Here is an 18,282-nt window from a genome sequence, read left to right on the forward strand (position 1 = left end):
TTTAATATTTATCAGGACCACATTCGTTATATTTCCACTCTCAGATACATAAATTAGTAGCAAACTGGTCGAAGCCCGCGCTTTAATCTCGGTTTTAAGTGCGGCAATAAACGCTCGGCAGTCACATTCGCCGCGAAATAAATTCATCGTGCTCGCGTTTTTTATTTCGGTCAGCAGCTCATTTCCGCGCCGAGGCCGTTATTTTTTTTATTTAGAAAAAGAAGGTGCTGCGTCGGCCGGGCCGTGTGATTTATCTCGACGGACTCTCTTCCTGCGGCCTAAATATACGAGACATTCCGCTGATTTATTTGAGTGTCAGCTGCCAGTGTGAGGTGTCATATTTTTAATTTTCGCCGCGCCTCCCCCGCTAGTCCAGAAGAACCTACTACGGGGGAGTGTTTCCGCCTTGTTTGACTTACAAACTCGCAACCGAGCGTGCATGTTAATTTCAGACCCGATCCTAATGAAGCGAGCTGAAAATTTCACTCCGAGGTAAAATGATTCAAATATTTAAATTTAGATGAAAAACATGTAACCAAAAAATTTTCCAAATAGAACAAAATTGACATTTTTTGCAATGAAATAAGAAAAGTTACATCTTTTGAAATGATTTAAAACAATACTGTTTTAATATTTATTAAATAATTTAAAAATTTACTGAAAATGAGAGACAAATTTTTCTTTTTACAAACAAATATTGGTAATTTAATTGCTATTGATAAATTAAAAATCATAAGCAGAATTTCTAATGAAATAATAATTTCAACTCTGTGATAAAGAAATAAAAATTTAATTTAAGATTTAATTAAAATATTTTGTCACCCGAAAATGGTTAAAAGCAATTTTCCCCAAAATTGGGCAACTTGGACACAAAATTGCGTGTTTGGGTTTAAAAACCGACGCCATTAATCATCCTTAAGAGTATTAAAGAAACAATTTTCACTCGAGAGAGACGCGTGGCACCACCGCTGCACACGAAACTTCTAAAAAAGCGAGAAATGATTTACAGCCGCTGCGTGTTAACACACCGGACTGCGGCCTTCTTTTTCCCGGCCTGTTGGCTTTTTGGCCAAAATTCGCACGAAAAATAAATAATTTATGGCGGTGCATTACGAGTCTCGCGGGTGGCAATTTATCGGTCCAAAGGGGCAGCAATGGACTCTCCTATTCACGGCGAAATCATTCCGAGAGAGACTTTCCCAGAGCTCTGTAAAAAAAGAAAACCGGCCGGTTGCAGCTGAGTAATTGAATTTACGACGTCGGGTTTTTCCTCCTCTTATTCCTCTTCTTGGTAAAAAAGAAAGGTCTGTGAAAAGCGAAATTTGTAAGCAGAAAAAAAGACGAGCACAACAAGACATGGAGATTTTTATATAATTAAATAATATGAAATATATTCATAAAATCTGTAATATTTCTTGTCATGTTTGGCATATTAATAGAAAATTATTTAAAATATTTTTTTGAAAATAAAGTCCTTTTTAGTCAAGAAATTAAGTTTTCATCAAAACAATTCCATACTTTTCCAAAAGAATGCTAAAACTTTAAAGGAATATTAATTGAAGCCGTGAAAGTAAAACTGCTCCTTGCCACAACTTTGTATTTATCTCGACAGCCGCTTTTGTACATTTGTGTTTTGTGACGCTTCGGTCGCGTTTCTATGCCAGGGAGATCGGGACGCAAAAAAAAAAGGAAAAGTTTCCGCTCGCATTTTCAGTCAAGCAAGTTTGCTAGCAACTTTCGGACAGCTGCCACTTTGGCGCGATGTTCGTTTTCAGCTTCCTTATAAATATTTCGGACGGAATTGTATGCAATATTAATTTTTGGCATCCAGCGGTGCGCGTCTATTGTTGGGGCGACGCGGAGAGCAAAATTGATTTTAATGAGTGAGCCAGCCGGGTGCTAAGCGTCAACTGTCAGACACGTGACAGCGTCCGAAACAAAGAGAAACGGCTGCTTTGTAATATTAAAATTATAAATAAAAAAATTAATCATAAAATCATTTTACTTAAAGATGCGTTGCTTAAATCATGTTATTTGTGGAAATATCAAATTGTTTTCAAATATTTACCAACGATTATTTAAAATTATATCCACAAAATACAATATTAAGAAGAATTGCAAAAATAAATTACAGGGAAAAAATTAAAAACAAAATATATTTTTAAACTTTTTGTAATTTCCTAAATAAAAAAATTCATTAATATCCATTTTAAAATCAATTAAAACCGCTAAATTTTATTTATTATTCATTTTATTAATGTTTTAGTAAAATAACTATAGAAAATATAATTATTGATTAAAACCTTCTACTTTCCACGGTCCCAATTTACCATTAAAAACTCATTTATTTCAAGCGGTGTAAATATTTGGTAAAAAAACGCACACTATGTTGTTTGCTTCCAAATCGAATTTTCGAATTTTAGTAACAAGTTCATAATTTATACAACCTGTAAATATAATCATCCATTAGCTGTAGTGAATTGAATTCGGCACACATAATAATACGAGTTTAAATTCAATTTCAATGACAATTTTAATTTTAATTCAGTTAATTATTTAATAATGGAGAATTTGGGAAAATTGAAAAGAAAAACATAACACATATTTAAGTACAAAAAAATTAAATATTCAAAAACAACTTATATATCTTTCAAACTGGCACATAATTATTGAAATATATTTATTTATTTAATTTTTTTGTCTTAACTGATAATTTAAATTATTGTTGCAGAGTGTTCGTGACCTTCTGAGCGACATGCCGATCCAGTCGGTGCAGCTGCAGACGGGCCCTGGGTCTGGCTCGGCGCGGGTGTCCCTCGAGGAGCCCGAAATGCTGGAGGAGTGGGACCGCGAGCGCGTGTTTTGTCTGCGGGGCCAGCGAGTGCCCGTGAGTCCGGCGCCCACCGAGATGCTGCTGTGCGTGGCGCGGCTGCCGCCCAAGTTCAACGAGCACCAGTTCAACGCCCTCGTGCGAAGCTACGGGGAGGTCACCAGGAGCTTCCTCATGATCAGCGAACGCACCGGTTCGTCCGATTGTTTATTAATTTTATACGATCAAATTAAAAAAAATGCAACCAGTTCGCTCTCGGCGGTGCATTCCAACGCCAGCCAGTTGACCTTTAGCGGCTGACCTCAGTCACTCTCTGTTGGAAAAATTTCCCTCAGAGATATATTTGCTGGGAAAAAAAATTCAAAACCTGATCCTGTGCCAACAAGAGTTGCACCACCTGCAATTAATTTGTTCAAATTAAATGTTAACCAAGCAAATATTATAATATTAATGATTTTTATGTTTAAAATTGTTTCCAAAATTTTTGCAGGAATTAAATTCTTTAAAGAAAGTTAAAAGCAGTGAAATAAAAAATTAAGATAATCACATGAAAAAAGATTAAAAAATTTTTAAGATATTTTTTTTTCATTTTAATTGAATTTAATTCACATTGATCGATTTAAACAAAATAATAACAATAAATATTTTATTTGAATTTAAAATTCAATTTGAATTAATTGAAATCAATTGGAATTAAAAGATTTTGATATTGAAAGTAAATTCAATTATTTTTAATTTGGAATTCAATTTTTAATTTTTTTTTTTAAATGATATTTATGGTCTCAGACTCTCCAGGAAATAGTCTTTTGATGTGATATAGTAATAAGCGTGATAAGCCTTCTTAATGAGGAGTAAATAAATTTCAATTTATATTAATATAAAAAATTAATTTATCCACTTCCCTATTTTCAAATAATAACTTTCATTTTTAACAATTAAAAGTGTCAAATCTGATTCGAAGATAATATTTTTTTTTAAATAAAATTAATACATTAAATTTCTAAAAAATTGTTATTACTTTCAGGCCAAAGCAAAGGCTATGGGTTTGTTGAGTATGCGCTGAAAGAGACTGCCCTGCAGGCCAAGAGCCTCCTGGACGGGAGACACCTGGACGGCTGCACCCTGTGCTGTGATTGGCTCGAGGCCAGCCACGTGACCTTTGAGTCACTGCACTCCAAGTGCCTCTATGTAGACAGACTGCCACCCAACTTCAGGGATATGGCCGAGTTCAGAAGGATCTTCAGTTCGGTCAACAACCCGCCCTATTGCCAGGTAAAAAAATTATACAAAATTATATTTTCTTTATTTCATTTTATTTTTTTATTTACATTTGCTTGAAATTTCTTGGAAAATGAAGATGATTTGAAAAATTCAAATAATGAAATAATATTCCAAGATGTATTTTAATGAAAAATTGCAAAACTTTTATAATTAATTGTCATCATTTTATCATGATTATGCAAAAATATGTAATGCTAACTTTGTAATCAAAAATGATTTTTTTATTTAATTAAAATAGATAATAATTTTGTATATAAATCTGTATGTAATTTCTGTTCAAAACATATTTTTTTTAATTTTAGCTTTTTTATAATTAAATCTTATTTTTTGCTGCATTTTTTTAAAATTTTATTTGATTGCCCTGGGATTAAACGTCAAACATTTAATTTAACTGCAATTATGTCGGTCAGGCGCTGTTCAAACAGTGCATTAAAATTAATTGCCAGTATTGTGTGGTCGCCATATCGTGGTATAATATTGGATTAATATGCTGATGAAAATGAAATATTTACAAACCGCAGTAAATTCACTCATCTCTCCCTCTCTCTCTCTCCGTTTTGAGCCGATCCTAAGCTCTGAATAATTAATTCGAGCTGTTGGTAATTTGGTTGACCGTCCGTGTTTGCACTTGCAGATTGCTCTGCGCAACGGCTGCCCTCAGGACTGGGGCCTCGTCGAGTTCAACACGGCCGACGAAGCCGAACAGACGATGCAAGCGGTCGAGAGTGCCCAGCTGCACGGGCACCAAATCAGGGTCAGCTTCTACATCCCCGGGGTCAGGGCGATCAACCTTTACCTTAAACTCTTGAATGAAAACGTAAGTAAATAAATCTGAATTTATTGCATGATATACTTCTTAAATTTTCTAATACACGAGGTGCATTTTCTGTCTCTTTAAATGGTACTTTTTTTCTTTTTTATTAATTCGATGTGTTTTTTATTTTATACAATTTTGTTTGAATATTCATTAAAAAAGTGCTAATTTGATACTTGTTTGTTATAGTCGACGTATGTAATTAGCATTAATTTTTTTATTCATTGTTTTTTTTTAACTTTTTTCTAGTTAATTTCGTAATTTTTTAAATTATACCAAATTTCTATTGTTTCACAGCCAAACAAGAGCAAAGGTGCTCTGTTACCGGATCCTCCAGCACCGGCAGTGTTCCAACAACTTCAAAATTTGGCCAAACAAAATCCAGTCTGTGAGTTGTTGTTTGTTTGAATCTGAAAGGAAATATTTGCTAAAATTATTATGTTTTTCCAGTTGCCCAGAATCTGCAGAACATAATTTTGAATCAAATCCAGAATCTGCCTGCCCCGAAGGCAGCAGAGGCGGCGTCGACTTCCGCCTCCAGTCCCCTAGCCGCCCCCACAGGCGCCCTCAAGTGCCCTTCCTCTTCTCCAGTCTCGTCCCCGTCTCCTTCAAAGACTTCGCCGACTGCCAAGCCGCCCCCACCGCCTCCACTTCCGCAGGCGGCTGTTGTGCAACAGCAGCAGCAACAGACCAACCAGGCTGCCCTCGTAAGTTGCTGATTAATAAAAGTGGAAGAAATTGAGCTCTATAATCATAATCAACGCTGAAAGTCTTAAAAATTTGTAAAATTTTCTTTAGATTAATAAATTTTTCAGGATAAATTTTAAAACTATTTTAATTTAATTATTTTTTTCTTTATTAATATAATGATTTTGTTTGGGAAAAGTATGAAAGTACATACTACTCAATAATTTAAGATATTATACATTCATTATTTATTTTAATTTATAATTAATGATTAAATCCTTTATCAGAAAAATAGATTAAAATTGTCTCTTAATAAAAGATATCAAAATCTGTTTTTTTTTTCAAAAGTGATGCAATATATTTCAGTTTTAAACCTACAAATTTTTAGTATATATGATTGAAATTTTAGTAAAAACTTTATATTTTAAATAATCATTTTTTAATTTAAATTTGCATCCCGATTTGCAGGTTGTCTACTTGGCAGCACAAATGCAGAGCCAGATGGGGGCCAGTTCGCCTTCACTGCTGGGCAACCCGCAGATGCTCGCCACCCTGCAGACCCTCATCAAGCAACAAGGACCAAACGCTGCGCAGGCGGCCGCCCAGGCGGCCGTCACGGCAGCCAGTCAGTTGGGCCAGGCGGCCAACACAATGAAGCCGGCGCTGCTGCCCAAACCAAAGGCGGCCGCTGAGGCGCCGCCCCCAGGGCCGCCTCCAGGGCCACCCATGAACTGGACCATCCTGCCGCCGACGCCCACCCTGCTGGCCGTCTCCGAAGAGGCCGCCCCCTCTCCTCTAGAAATGTGGATTGGCCAGACCCATGTGGCCGCCGCCGCAGAGGCGGCCGCCCTTTTGGCCGGCGGCCTTGTGCCCGCCTTCCCTGCCGAATGGGGCCTGCCACCCTCACCGCCCCCGTGGCCGGCCATGGCCACCCTGCGGCCGCCATGGCCGCTCGGCTGGGCCCAGCCCCCGCCCCCGGTGGCCGCCACTGTGGCCCCCGGCGTGGCCATGACGCCCCTCGGCCAGAAGAGGAAGTACAGCCAATTCCTGCCGAGTCCCGAGCCGAGCCCCGAGGGCAACTACATCGGCCAGCACTCGCAGGGCCTCGGCGGCCACTACGCCGACTCCTTCTTCAAGCGCAAGAAGAAAAACTAGAAATTCAATCGCCCCCGTCGGCGGTTTGGCGCCAAAAGTGCATTTTCCCCTGAGTCTTTAGATTTTATTCTTTTTTTCTGTTAGTGACATGGAAGGGAGGAATTTCCTTGTTTTGGGATTCGATTTTCTCAAACTCAGGAAATTCTCCACATGGCTGCAGCTTTTCCATTTTTGCTAATTGTACAATTGTGGAGATGTTTCACCTGTGCTTTTCATTCAAAAACATAATCCAAAAAAAAAATCATCTTGGTACAAGTGGGTGCTGGTTGGTTCTATTCAATTTTCTTTGCTTCTTTGAAGCCGTAACACATAAATATGATTGTATATTTTTTGCTTTTTTCAAGTCCTATTTTTGTTGAGAATCTCGTGGATTTGAAAACTTTCAAATTATTGAAAATAACTAAATTGCTGCGAAGATTCCTGATAATATTTTTTATGATTATTGACTGTACTTGAGCATTGAGAAATGCTCCTCATTAAAAATTTTGAGTAATTTTTCATGTCTGCAAAAATATTCGATCGTCAGGAATCTTTCTGGCAATTTTATTATTTTTGGAGCTCTTCAAACAGAGGTTGCAAATCTTTGTCATATCTTTCGAATGTAAGTTTTGAAAGACTGCAGATCACTTTTCAATTTTTCTCATCACACGCAAACATAATTATATACATTTCCCACCAACATAAAATTTTTGAAGCACATTCATTCACACACAGGAGGAGAATTTCAAAGAAAAATGCACCAATCCAGACGTGACTTTTGCAGCTGACCACAAACGGTGTGTACGATATTTGAAAATATAAAAGCACACATTTTGAAAAGCTGGATGCGAGTGTGTAAAATTATGTGCGTTTGATATACAAAAAGTGAGGTGTGTAATAAAATAATTATATTATTATCTATCACCAAGTTGCTCTCTGTCTATGGAAAAATAATCTCTAGCTGTTCTTATCTCATCTCTCTCTGTCTATAGGATTTAAAATCTTAAATGCCGCCTGTTATTTAGTGAGCGATTTTTGTGAAAATGAAGTTTCGAAGTGGACTTCGATTGTTGATTCTTTTTATTATTATTTTTTTCCTAGTATTGTCAGGTGGTTATAATAGATATTCACTCACTTTTCCTGACAACGAACAAAGTCTTGGTCTTTAGGTGTTATTTTAGCACAACCTCTACCGAGTTTAAGCAAAACCATCCAACTGAATAATTGGAATATTTTACTACTCGTAGATATATTATCGGAGCTGTGTGCTAAAATCCATTTATTTTATAAACGGCGCATTTTTTTTCCTCTGCCTAGTTGACAAGTAGGTTGTAATTGTTAGGTTCTTATTAAGTCTTAATTTATTATTGAGTTTGTTATTATTTTTCTTTTGAAGGCAACAGACAGAGCTCAATAATTTAAACTTCTTCTTCTTCTTTGGCTTTCCCTTCTTTTCCACACAAACATGAAATTAGCGCCAATTTTGAAAGAAGGGCCCACAATTTAATTTATATAATATATAAATTTGAGATAAACACACTCTTCCTTTAATTACATTAAAAAACGGATGAGAGAAAGAAATAACGCTATGTCTAAATATTGATGTTGCCTGCTAATTGGTGGACATAAAAACTACACCCTGCTGAATCTATATGATAAAGTGTTTAATTGTGATGATGAATTATGGAGCTGATAGAGCAAATTGACTATAATTTATGGAGTAAAACGATACATTTGATTCACACACTGCTATCAGTCTATTAGAGGATTAAGTTTATATGTTTTGTTGATTTCTCAAAAGAAAATATATCAAAGTATATCGATACGACGACATTACAACTGTTTGTTTTATTTCACCGTCGCATATTTATCCCCAAAAATGATTTGGTCTGAAAATTTCTAAAAAAAAAAAAAAATATGATAGAAGAATGATTGTAAAATTTGTGAAATAATAAATTATTGACTCAACCAAAGACCGAAAGATAAAGTCAAAAAAAGAAGCTGCTGCTTGGTTAGTGGAGCTCCCTTATGGGTATGCTGCGCCGCCGAACATAAGGAACTTGCAGGTTGCATACAAATAACATACTCTTGAATTATTTAAGGAGATGATTAAAATATTTTGTTTTTCTTTTCATTTAAAGAATTTTTAAATGAGGTCACTCAAAGTTATGATCAGGCCATGATATAAAGAAACTTAAAATTTCAAGTATGGTTCATTAAAGTAAAATTTGAAAATTCACACAATTTCTGTAAAAAGTAATTTATTTCAATGATTTTACTTTCATTTTTTTCATCTCACATAATGATTTATAGCAGGATAAACAAATCTTTACACTATTTTCCAATCAATTTTCTATTCATTTTTATAACAAGAAAATAACTTCATTTTGTAATTAAATTATTCAAAAAAACTTATACAGTTCAAAACCTGACAACGTTATATCGGAGTGGAATGACATGTAAATTTAAAGGACAAGGCCAGCAGCAATCAGGCTTATGAAATTATTTCCACTTAAAAAAATCTCGAGCTGTGCGACTGAACTACGGAGAAGATGTGTTGTGACCCTAGCTGTTGATAAAAGTCCCAACCGCAATCGTCACTTCCTCCGTCAATTGAATTAATAAAAAGAGAGCAAAAGCCAAGAGAGATAAAGAGCAAGAAAGTCAAACGCTCGCAGTGCCCCCGAGTAAGACACGAGACGAGCTGCTGAGAAAAGAGAACCATGCAGTTCCCGAGGCACTTTTTGGGGCTCTGTTTCCTCTTCTCATGTAAGTTTTTTAATGCAATTTTTTTAAATATTTTTATATAAGTATTCAAAGGTATTTATTTATTAGGATGTGTATTTAATAAAAAAAATTACTTTAACTACAATTGATTAATTTTCTAAAATATTATTTTGACAATATACAGCAATAATTTTAGAATATTTTATTACATATATATTTTTTAAATATTGGCGTTTTTTTATTATCAATAATTATATGTATCAAAAAAAGCATAACACAAGTAAAATTTTGTGTATCGAAAAATAAAATAATTAAAAATAACAGTGTGAATAATAATTTTTATAAAATCTCAGTTGTTCTTACTGAGAGCAATGCAGATGATACCATTGATGAAGACACAGATGATTCTTCGACTGTTCCCTTCAAACAGGGAATTCGATTCGACGACTTCGATCTGAAATTTTGCAAGGTTTTTATTTCCTTTCCTGCAATTTTCAATAACAGAGAAATTAGATTTTCATATTATTTTGTTTTCAAAGGCGTTGTACAAGTCGCAAGCGGGAAACGTGGCCGTGTCGCCTGTCAGCGTGAAATTGCTGCTGGCGATGATTTACGAGGGGGCCGCGGGAGATTCGGCCCGAGAAATCCAAACCGCACTTGCTCTCGGAGAAAAGTCGGAAACGAGGCGCAAGTTCAGAGGAATTGTCGACTCGTTAGTGGTAAGATAATGAAAAACAGTGACATTATTAAACAGCCGGATAAATGATAATTTTCACTGATAGTGATAATGCACTAGAAAAACAATTTATTAAATAATTAACATTTTTCTTATATTCCTATAGTTCAAAATTCAATCAGATTTGGCCTAAACTTGCTATTTACAATATTTTTACCCTAATTTTCCAAGTTTAATTGAAATTTTGTGACTAACAAATATTGATTTTTGGGCCATTTTTTAATAATTAATTTCTCAATTAAAAGTCAAAATTTTTGTTTTCACATCGGATTACTTAAAGCCAAGTTTTTCTCGCACAGCTTCAGTAAAATCACGTAAAAGCCTCTCAAAAAGAAAATAATAATTCAATTTTGCAAAAAAGAAAAAATAAAAAGTCTCCGAATATTCCTTAATTGGATAAAAAGACACAACACGCAAAGATCCGTCGCCAGAATAATTTTTGGAGTGAATTTAAATTTAAATAAGTTTTTACCAGTCGTAATTTCATTTAAGTCGCTTTTTTCCTGATGTAAATTTAAAAAATAAAATAAATATATATTTTAAAAGTCAATTAAAAAAATTTCCCAGACCGACGCAGACGGCAAATGCGAGCTGGATCTGTCAAGCAGGCTGTTTGTCAGCCCACAGGCGTCCTACTCGATGGGCTACCGAAGGGTGCTCTACACGCACTTCAAAGCCGAAATCATGCAGGCCAATTTCTCCTTCCCACTTGAGGCCGCCGAAGTAATTAACAGCTGGGTCTGCAACGCCACCAACGAGCGAATCAAGGAAATCATCAGCCCCAGTTAATTATTTTAAAATGTAGCTAAAAAAAAATGTTAAAATTTATTTTGAAAAAAAAAATACAGACGATCCCAACTTGGCCGAAATGCAGATGGTTTTGGCGAACGCGTTGTTCTTCAAGGGCTCGTGGCAAATGCCGTTCAACCCTGACACCACTGCTAAGGGTGACTTCCACCTCCTGGACGGCACCACTGTCAAGGTGGACATGATGAGGACGAGGGGTAGTTTTTATTATGTGGATGAAGAGCAATGCGGCTTCAAACTCATAAGAATGCCTTATCAGGTAAAATAATAATTAATGACATCAACTCTTCTCAAAATAACAAAGAAAAAGTTTTTAGATTCAAATTTAGTTTTTTTTTTATTACAGAGTTGAGGACAAATTATGTAATTTTTTTACACAATTTAAAAAAAAATTATTGTTAGCAAAATTGCTCACAAAGTAATTATTATTATTATCTATTCTTCTCGGTGTAAGCATTTTATCTTTAAAAAAAATAAAATGATAATAAAATTAAAATGTTTAAATTATATCTAATAATTCAATTTAAATTAAATAAAAAGTGACACACTATTCTTTTATGTTTATTAAAGTAATTAAAAATTGACTAAAAAAATGAAATAAAAATTTTAAATTTCTTTAATTTTAGGGTGGAAAGTATTCTATGTATCTGATGCTTCCCAAAGAGAAAACCGGTCTTATTAAACTGGTCGAGGAAATCACCCCTGACAGTATCAGAGAGGCGATCATGAAAATGCAAAAAATCGACGTTACCATCGGCCTACCAAAATTTTCCGTCAAGCTCAGAATCGACACAAAATCAATTTTAAATGAGGTCAAATATAAAACACATTTCTCAATTTGTTTCAAATGATTTTTGGAAACATTTTAGTTGGGAATCAACAAAATTTTCACTAATGCGGCGGATATGCCGAAATTGTCCAAGGACAATTCCATGCACGTGTCAAAATTGATTCACGAAGCCGGTCTGGACGTGGACGAATTGGGAAGCACCGCCTACGCAGCTACTCGTAAGTTTTAAATCGATTTGTTTAAAAAACGAAATGAATATATAAAACAAAACTAAAATAACAGTGATGGAACTTGCGGTTATTAGAAAATTAATTAATTTGTTTTCGATTACCATGATTTAAGAACAATTTTATATTATTTTAGAGTTTGGATATAAATTTGGATTTTCCTTGGTGGGTTTTCGAGTCGAAGAGAAAATCCCAACATGCGTAATGTTTTTTCTATGAAACGATGAACTACTTAAAAAACCCACCAAGGAAAAGCCCAATTTCAATTTAAATACCATGAAACAACTCTGGATCGTTAAATTGTGCTACAAAATTCAATTAATTAATTTTTTAATAATAATGGATTAATTGAATGCTCAATTTTTAAACTATTTTCATAAAAGCTCAGTAAATTTTGGAGTTTTTCCATATGAAACTGTGTTGCTAACTAATTCAAAGTTTGCTTTTTTGATTGATGTTAAGTTTGGATAAATAGTTAATTGTTTTTATATAGAAAAACATCAGTCTCAGCCATTTTATTACTTGTGGCTATTTAATGATTTCTCTTTCAATCAATATTTTCACTCAAATCTCAATTAATTTGAATGATCTTTTTAATTTTATAATAAGAATAATGTTTTTTAAAGTTTTGTGCAGAGTAATGTCTTGTTAAATCCTTTTTTAATAAATTTGTATATACTATATTTTTATTTTATTTATTATTTATTGCTTGATAATTGCAAATTATAAAGCCAAAAATTTTAATTTTGGAATATTTTTTTATTAATTTTTCCGACTTTTGGAATTTTTGCTGGAAATTAATGTATTTTAATATCATCTTATTTTTGCAGATGGCCAGATGGTGCCGAAAATGCAGCAAGATTCGGTGGTTTTGTTGGTGAACCACCCGTTCGTATTGTTCATTAAGGACGACACGACCGAGACGGTGGTGTTCGCGGCCAAGATAGACAACCCGCTTGTCGGCTCTGCCACTACTGCACCTGCGAGCATAAATGAGCCGCAGGCCCGCGCCCTGCACGCCGACCCTGAGCCGACGCCGCCGCAGGACGAGAAGGTCGTCAGCCTGCCCAGTCTGTTCTCGACCAAAATGGAAGAGACGATGGTCGCGGCCGAGCACAGAATGAACACCTCCCGCAATGTGCAGGAGGTGGCCACTGAAAAGCGCACCGACGAGAGGGAAAGTGTCGTCATGAGGATTCCGCCCAAGGCGAGCAAAACCGCTCCGGCTAACTGAAAAGAGTATTTTATATATTCAAAGTTGTAGAAATATAAGCTGTTTTAATGTAATTCTCAATTAAAATTTTACAATACAAACTCCAAATTTTAATTTCCTGACCATCAGAAAATTTGAATTTCATTTAACTTTATTCCCTATATTTTTTGTTAAATTGCTCGAAAATTGCAACAAAATTTGTGTTTGCAAAAAAAAAATCAAGCACCAGACTAGGAGAAATTGTTATTTTATAAAAGGAACTTAACTCATCTTTAGGGTCTTTTGTCTTTCGCACTTTTCTTTACTTTTATTTTTATAATTAAGTGCATTAAAATTATGTTGAATGCCTTTATTATCAAAATTTTACGTCAGTTGAAAATTTTAAATTCTCTGAAAAATCAATATAAAATTTTTGTAATACAGTTTATTTAAAACATGACAACTCAAATATTGATTCCTACATAATTATTTGTTTATTTTAAATAAAATATATGCGTTTAGCGAAACTTAATACTTAATATCATAAGCATTTCTGTCTTAATTTTAAGGTGTAGTACCTAATAATTATAATGTACAGAATTTAAAAATTTAAAACGTAGTAAATAAAAAAATGAAATAAATTTCCTAAATTAATTTTTCCCTCGAATAAAATTGAGCTAAAATGTCTTTAAAAATTATATACGCACACTGCGATTTTAACTGAAATATTGTAATCTTGCTAACTTCTTATTATTAATATTTTACTAAATATATTGACTTCTGTTTGTTTTTTCTTCAATAATTATTACTTCTCCAGTTATAAATTATTTCTAGAATATTTGTAAATTTCTGATACATACATAATATTAATATGTTTTTCACTCTTGGATTTTGAAAACAAAAATAGATTTAAATTTTGAGAGCCTAAATTCAAATTTTTTACTTAAAAATGTAACAAAACCTTTATTTAAAGATAAATTATGGTTTATAAATATAGCTTGAATTCCGGACCGCACATTCCTGGGATTGTTTCACAAGCAGGCTTATTTTTTTATGGATATCTCATAAAACTGGTTTTCCACCTCGCACAGCATTAATTTGTATCACAGAATAATTTCTTGCTATAATTTACTTAATTCAAAAAGATTAATTTTAGTAGAACTCTTACGAGCTCTAAGTAAATATTTTGCAACCAAAAAAGGTGATGCACCGTGACCCTCTTTCAAAGATGTTCTTTCTCTTTTCCGGCAAGACGTGTACGTAAACGTAATCCGCCCTCGCGCGACAAAATTGAATCACCGCGCCTCATTAGCGGGTGCATAAGAATTGAAACAAACTTTGCAGTGTGAGTGAGTCATCCATTCATCTCGGCCGTCTTTCTCCTCAACTGCTGTAGGAATTTCGTCCGACAATGAATTTTTTTATAACTCTCTCTCGCAAGCATTTCCGCGACCTGCCCGCGCGCGTCTCTCGCGTACCACACACACGTTTATTATTTTCATTTTCGCCGCACTCCAGAATAATTCGCGTCTCTTGGAATTAATTCTAGACCGCGGTAATTATTTTTAATTTTCCGTCTGTGCCAATTCTCGGTACGAATTGAATTATTATTTTTTTGCAGTTGAAATAATGATTGAGTATGTTTGCGTGGGTTTTTCTTGGAGTTGATGCAAATTAAACGGCGGTATTGTTATTAATTCTGGTTATCGCGAAAGGAAAACGTATTATTTCGTGGTTTTCTCCAGGGCGGGTGCAGCTACGGTTTTCTGAAAGCAACGAGGAAATGGGAGAGATTTCTTGTAGTCATTCAAAGAGATGGAGATCGCAGGAAGATCTTGTTGGCAGTGATATGGGCTCTGTTTCCGAAAGCATTTAATTAAAGTAAAAATGTAATCCTTCAATCCCGTCCAGCGCGAACAAGTAACTAGCATTTTCATGTCGAAAAGTGCTTACACTTTAGATTTTTTTGTGTTTTGAATAAAAATTAAATTTAAAAATTAATTAATTTTTGATATTTTTTAAAAAGTTAGACATTCAATTTTATTTCGGTTTAATTTACTTTAATTAATATTATTTTATTTAATGTTATTCTTTTAATAGTTTTGTATTTCAATGCTTTAAAATATTTTATAATTAACAATACAATATTCTAACATAAGATAGATTCTTTGTAAATTAATTTAGAAGTTTTCAAATTTAATAATTTAATATAATTTTCTAAAGTCAATTACGTAAAACCTGAATAATTATTGACATAAAATTATTGGAAATTTGTATTGCTGAAAATTTGTTTTTCGTCTCATTTTAGAAGTAGATTTCTGGTTGGTTTGATTTACAATAATTTGTACTTCAGTCAAGTAAAAAAATGGAATTGTTGAAATTGCTAGGGCAACAATTTTCATCATAATTATATTAAATAATAAAATTCTAAAATCAACTGAAAATTAATAGAACAGGACAAAATAAATAAATAAAATTATCAAAATTAGTGACAATAGATTAAAATTAATTTCTCAGAAGAAATTGAAGAAATAGTTTTCTATTGTCAAATGAGACATTAATCCATCCATCTTTTCAAATTATTATTATTCTCTCAATAATTATATGAAAAGGGGAACTTAAATTTTCAATCAAATTCCGTACCGATGAGAGTGATATGTTAATTCATTGTGAATGGTGCCAGTGAGGAATGCGATCTCTCAGCGTGAGAGAGGATGTAGGTGGGTCTGGTCGAGATCTGTATTTTTTTTTCATCACTTGATCCTGAGGAGCAAGGTGGAATGCTGCGGCCGTTGTTTGGCGCCGAAGGATCGTTTTTCCAAAGGTATTCCCGGTACGGAAGCTGCACATCGCGGCGACCTGTGCTTCTACATTCTCTCTCCATATCACCCACCACGCGCGGTTACTCATCAATGCTGAAAAGAACGAATGCAGCATCCAACGTGTGTGTGTAATTTTGGGTCAAGGCGGATCCGCGAATCGGACGCGCCGCGGCAGAGAACAAGAGAGGAGAACGTGAGAATTTCGCGACCGGAAATTGCAAAATATTTTGGAATTCGCGCGCGCGCCGCCGGCACCTGGACCTATGATTGAGCTGATCAATAATAGACTTGTTTTGAATCCTATGGGGAAAAATTTGCAACTAAAATTGAAAATAACCCTTGTTTTTTGTTAATTATACATAAGTTTAAAATTTTCGAATTCTCACGGGTTTTTTTTTTTTAATAATATTTTTATCCACTTGAATTATAATGGTTTTGTTTAAAAAAAAAATTTTATTAAAAAAAATTGTGTTTTTATTATTTTAAGTATTTAAATTTAACTTAGTAATTTTTTTATTGATTAATTATATATTTTATATTAATAATGTAAATATATAATTTTTATAGTTAAATAATTATTGGAATAGCAAGTTTGAATTTCTTTATTTTTAAATAATTTTTGCTTTTTATATTACAGTTTAAAATAATTAAATTTTTTAAATTATGCATTGGAAATGCTTTTACCCTTGCGACTTCAAGTTGTCTTTATCCATTTCCTGCCCCTTTACACAAATATGTATTAAATAAACTGAATTTATTGCTAAGAATAATGTATGATGAAGTAATATTTTTTTTAAGTTGGATCAACCAATTAAGATAATTATATAAGAAAGTATCAGACAAAAAGATCATAAAATAATAGTCTATGATGTATGTAATTAAAGCAGCTGCTTATCTTTTTTATCAGCGCTCAAATGTTGCTTGATAAAAAAGCTGTAAAGAATATTTATTTGATATTAAATTGAAAAATGTATAAATATGAACAAGTAAAAGAATTGCATTTAAAATTGAAGGTTTTATTAAAATTTATGGGTTGAATCTAAATTTTGATTAATTTACTTCCATACCTGGTGTGTTCAATTTGTTTCCTTTTTTATGATCGATGCAGTTTTTGGTTTTGTTATGATGTCAGTTTTCTCGCTCTTGTTATGGTGTGTCACACCAAGAGGGTTAAAATTACAAGGAATAAATTTTTCTTCCCCGCGTGCACAAGGGGTGAATCATTAGGTGACGATGGGATTATTGCAATCGATCAGTGCTGCACGGGCCATCTCATCATCACCGCCCTATTCAGCCCGTAAGTTACGTCACCGCACGCACTCGCGGTGAGAGCATAACAATAACAAACAAGATCAAAGGTTTCACGCAGCGTTTTTTTCGGCGGTCGTGAGACGGAAACCGCGGCTCGGAAACTCAATAGTGAATGCGAGAGTGACAAACGAACACGAGACAATGAGAAATTATAATTATTTTGTTTTAAATCATTATTTCTCTGCTTTTGTTCTCGAGTAATTTTGGCCACCAGAAAGTGTGCTAGACAATTAAAGATGAATCAGAAAAGCGAGGGATTATTTAGTCTATTAAACGGTTTGTGTTAAAAAAAAATTGAATGTGTGTGGGGGAATTTTAAAGGATTACACACTTGAAATGCTGTTATTTTGACATTTCTTTTAAAAAACATTTTACTTTTATTGTATTTCCCGGAACGCTGATGGAACTTCTTTTTCATTTGTAAGGATTTTCATTGCAGTATTTGGAAGAAAATTAGTGGAACCTGATTTCAAATATTTGAATAATTATATAAATTTTAAAAGGGTGATTATTTCTCTTAATTTTGTCATCCTTTTTAGGTGGTCACAAAAGTAGATTGACAATTTTATTTGTATGATGAATCGTCTTTTGCTAAATCGCAGAAGTACTATTCAATTCTTAATATAATTCAAGGTTAATTTCCGCAGATCCAATACAACTTGCTGAAGAGTTCCCTCGGAAATTTTTTCCTACGAAAAAAAATAACAAAAATTTAAACAGAAAATAGAATTCAATGCCCGAGTTCACCGTTTTGATAATTTCTGAGTCTTGACTGACAATGAGACTGTTCGAATTTCTAACTCAATCAACTGCTTAAGCCATGATTTCCTTAAATTTTCCTCTTTTTTTAGTTATACTTTTTCTCATTTCCTCATAAATTGCTTTTGATGTTTATTATACTAATTAAATTATTTATCACTTTTT

The 18,282-nt window shown here is 33.8% G+C and overlaps 2 protein-coding genes across 2 annotated transcripts in view; both read left to right on the forward strand.

The window, feature by feature from the left end:
* LOC132192856 (ribonucleoprotein PTB-binding 1-like) overlaps positions 1-8,579 on the forward strand; it is a 67,704-nt gene extending 59,125 nt beyond the window's left edge. Inside the window, exons 2-7 of the mRNA XM_059613032.1 lie at positions 2,732-3,023; positions 3,855-4,102; positions 4,746-4,928; positions 5,223-5,313; positions 5,376-5,632; positions 6,081-8,579. Of these exons, the coding sequence (XP_059469015.1) occupies positions 2,732-3,023; positions 3,855-4,102; positions 4,746-4,928; positions 5,223-5,313; positions 5,376-5,632; positions 6,081-6,767 (1,758 nt within the window). The 3' untranslated portion in view covers positions 6,768-8,579. The remainder of the gene's footprint in view (positions 1-2,731; positions 3,024-3,854; positions 4,103-4,745; positions 4,929-5,222; positions 5,314-5,375; positions 5,633-6,080) is intronic.
* An 810-nt stretch (positions 8,580-9,389) lies between these two features.
* Positions 9,390-13,474, forward strand: LOC132192415 (serine protease inhibitor 2-like). The gene is made up of 8 exons (XM_059612373.1): positions 9,390-9,515; positions 9,827-9,942; positions 10,013-10,192; positions 10,777-10,993; positions 11,058-11,275; positions 11,643-11,828; positions 11,886-12,024; positions 12,864-13,474. Exons 1-8 carry the CDS (start codon positions 9,470-9,472, stop codon positions 13,265-13,267), a joined length of 1,506 nt encoding a protein of 501 aa, XP_059468356.1. The 5' UTR covers positions 9,390-9,469; the 3' UTR covers positions 13,268-13,474.
* The last annotated feature ends 4,808 nt before the right edge of the window (positions 13,475-18,282 follow it).

This window comes from Neocloeon triangulifer, unplaced genomic scaffold (genome assembly GCF_031216515.1).
Source record: "Neocloeon triangulifer isolate White Clay Creek 2 clone unplaced genomic scaffold, ASM3121651v1 ptg000003l, whole genome shotgun sequence".
NCBI lineage: Eukaryota > Metazoa > Arthropoda > Insecta > Ephemeroptera > Baetidae > Neocloeon > Neocloeon triangulifer.

Bases quoted from the DNA above. Each gene is read 5' to 3' on its own strand.
- LOC132192415 (XM_059612373.1), top strand. From the start codon at position 9,470: ATGCAGTTCCCGAGGCACTTTTTGGGGCTCTGTTTCCTCTTCTCAT. The intron at 9,943-10,012 runs GTTTTTATTTCC...TTGTTTTCAAAG, and splicing joins TCGATCTGAAATTTTGCAAG to GCGTTGTACAAGTCGCAAGC. The intron at 11,276-11,642 runs GTAAAATAATAA...CTTTAATTTTAG, and splicing joins TCATAAGAATGCCTTATCAG to GGTGGAAAGTATTCTATGTA.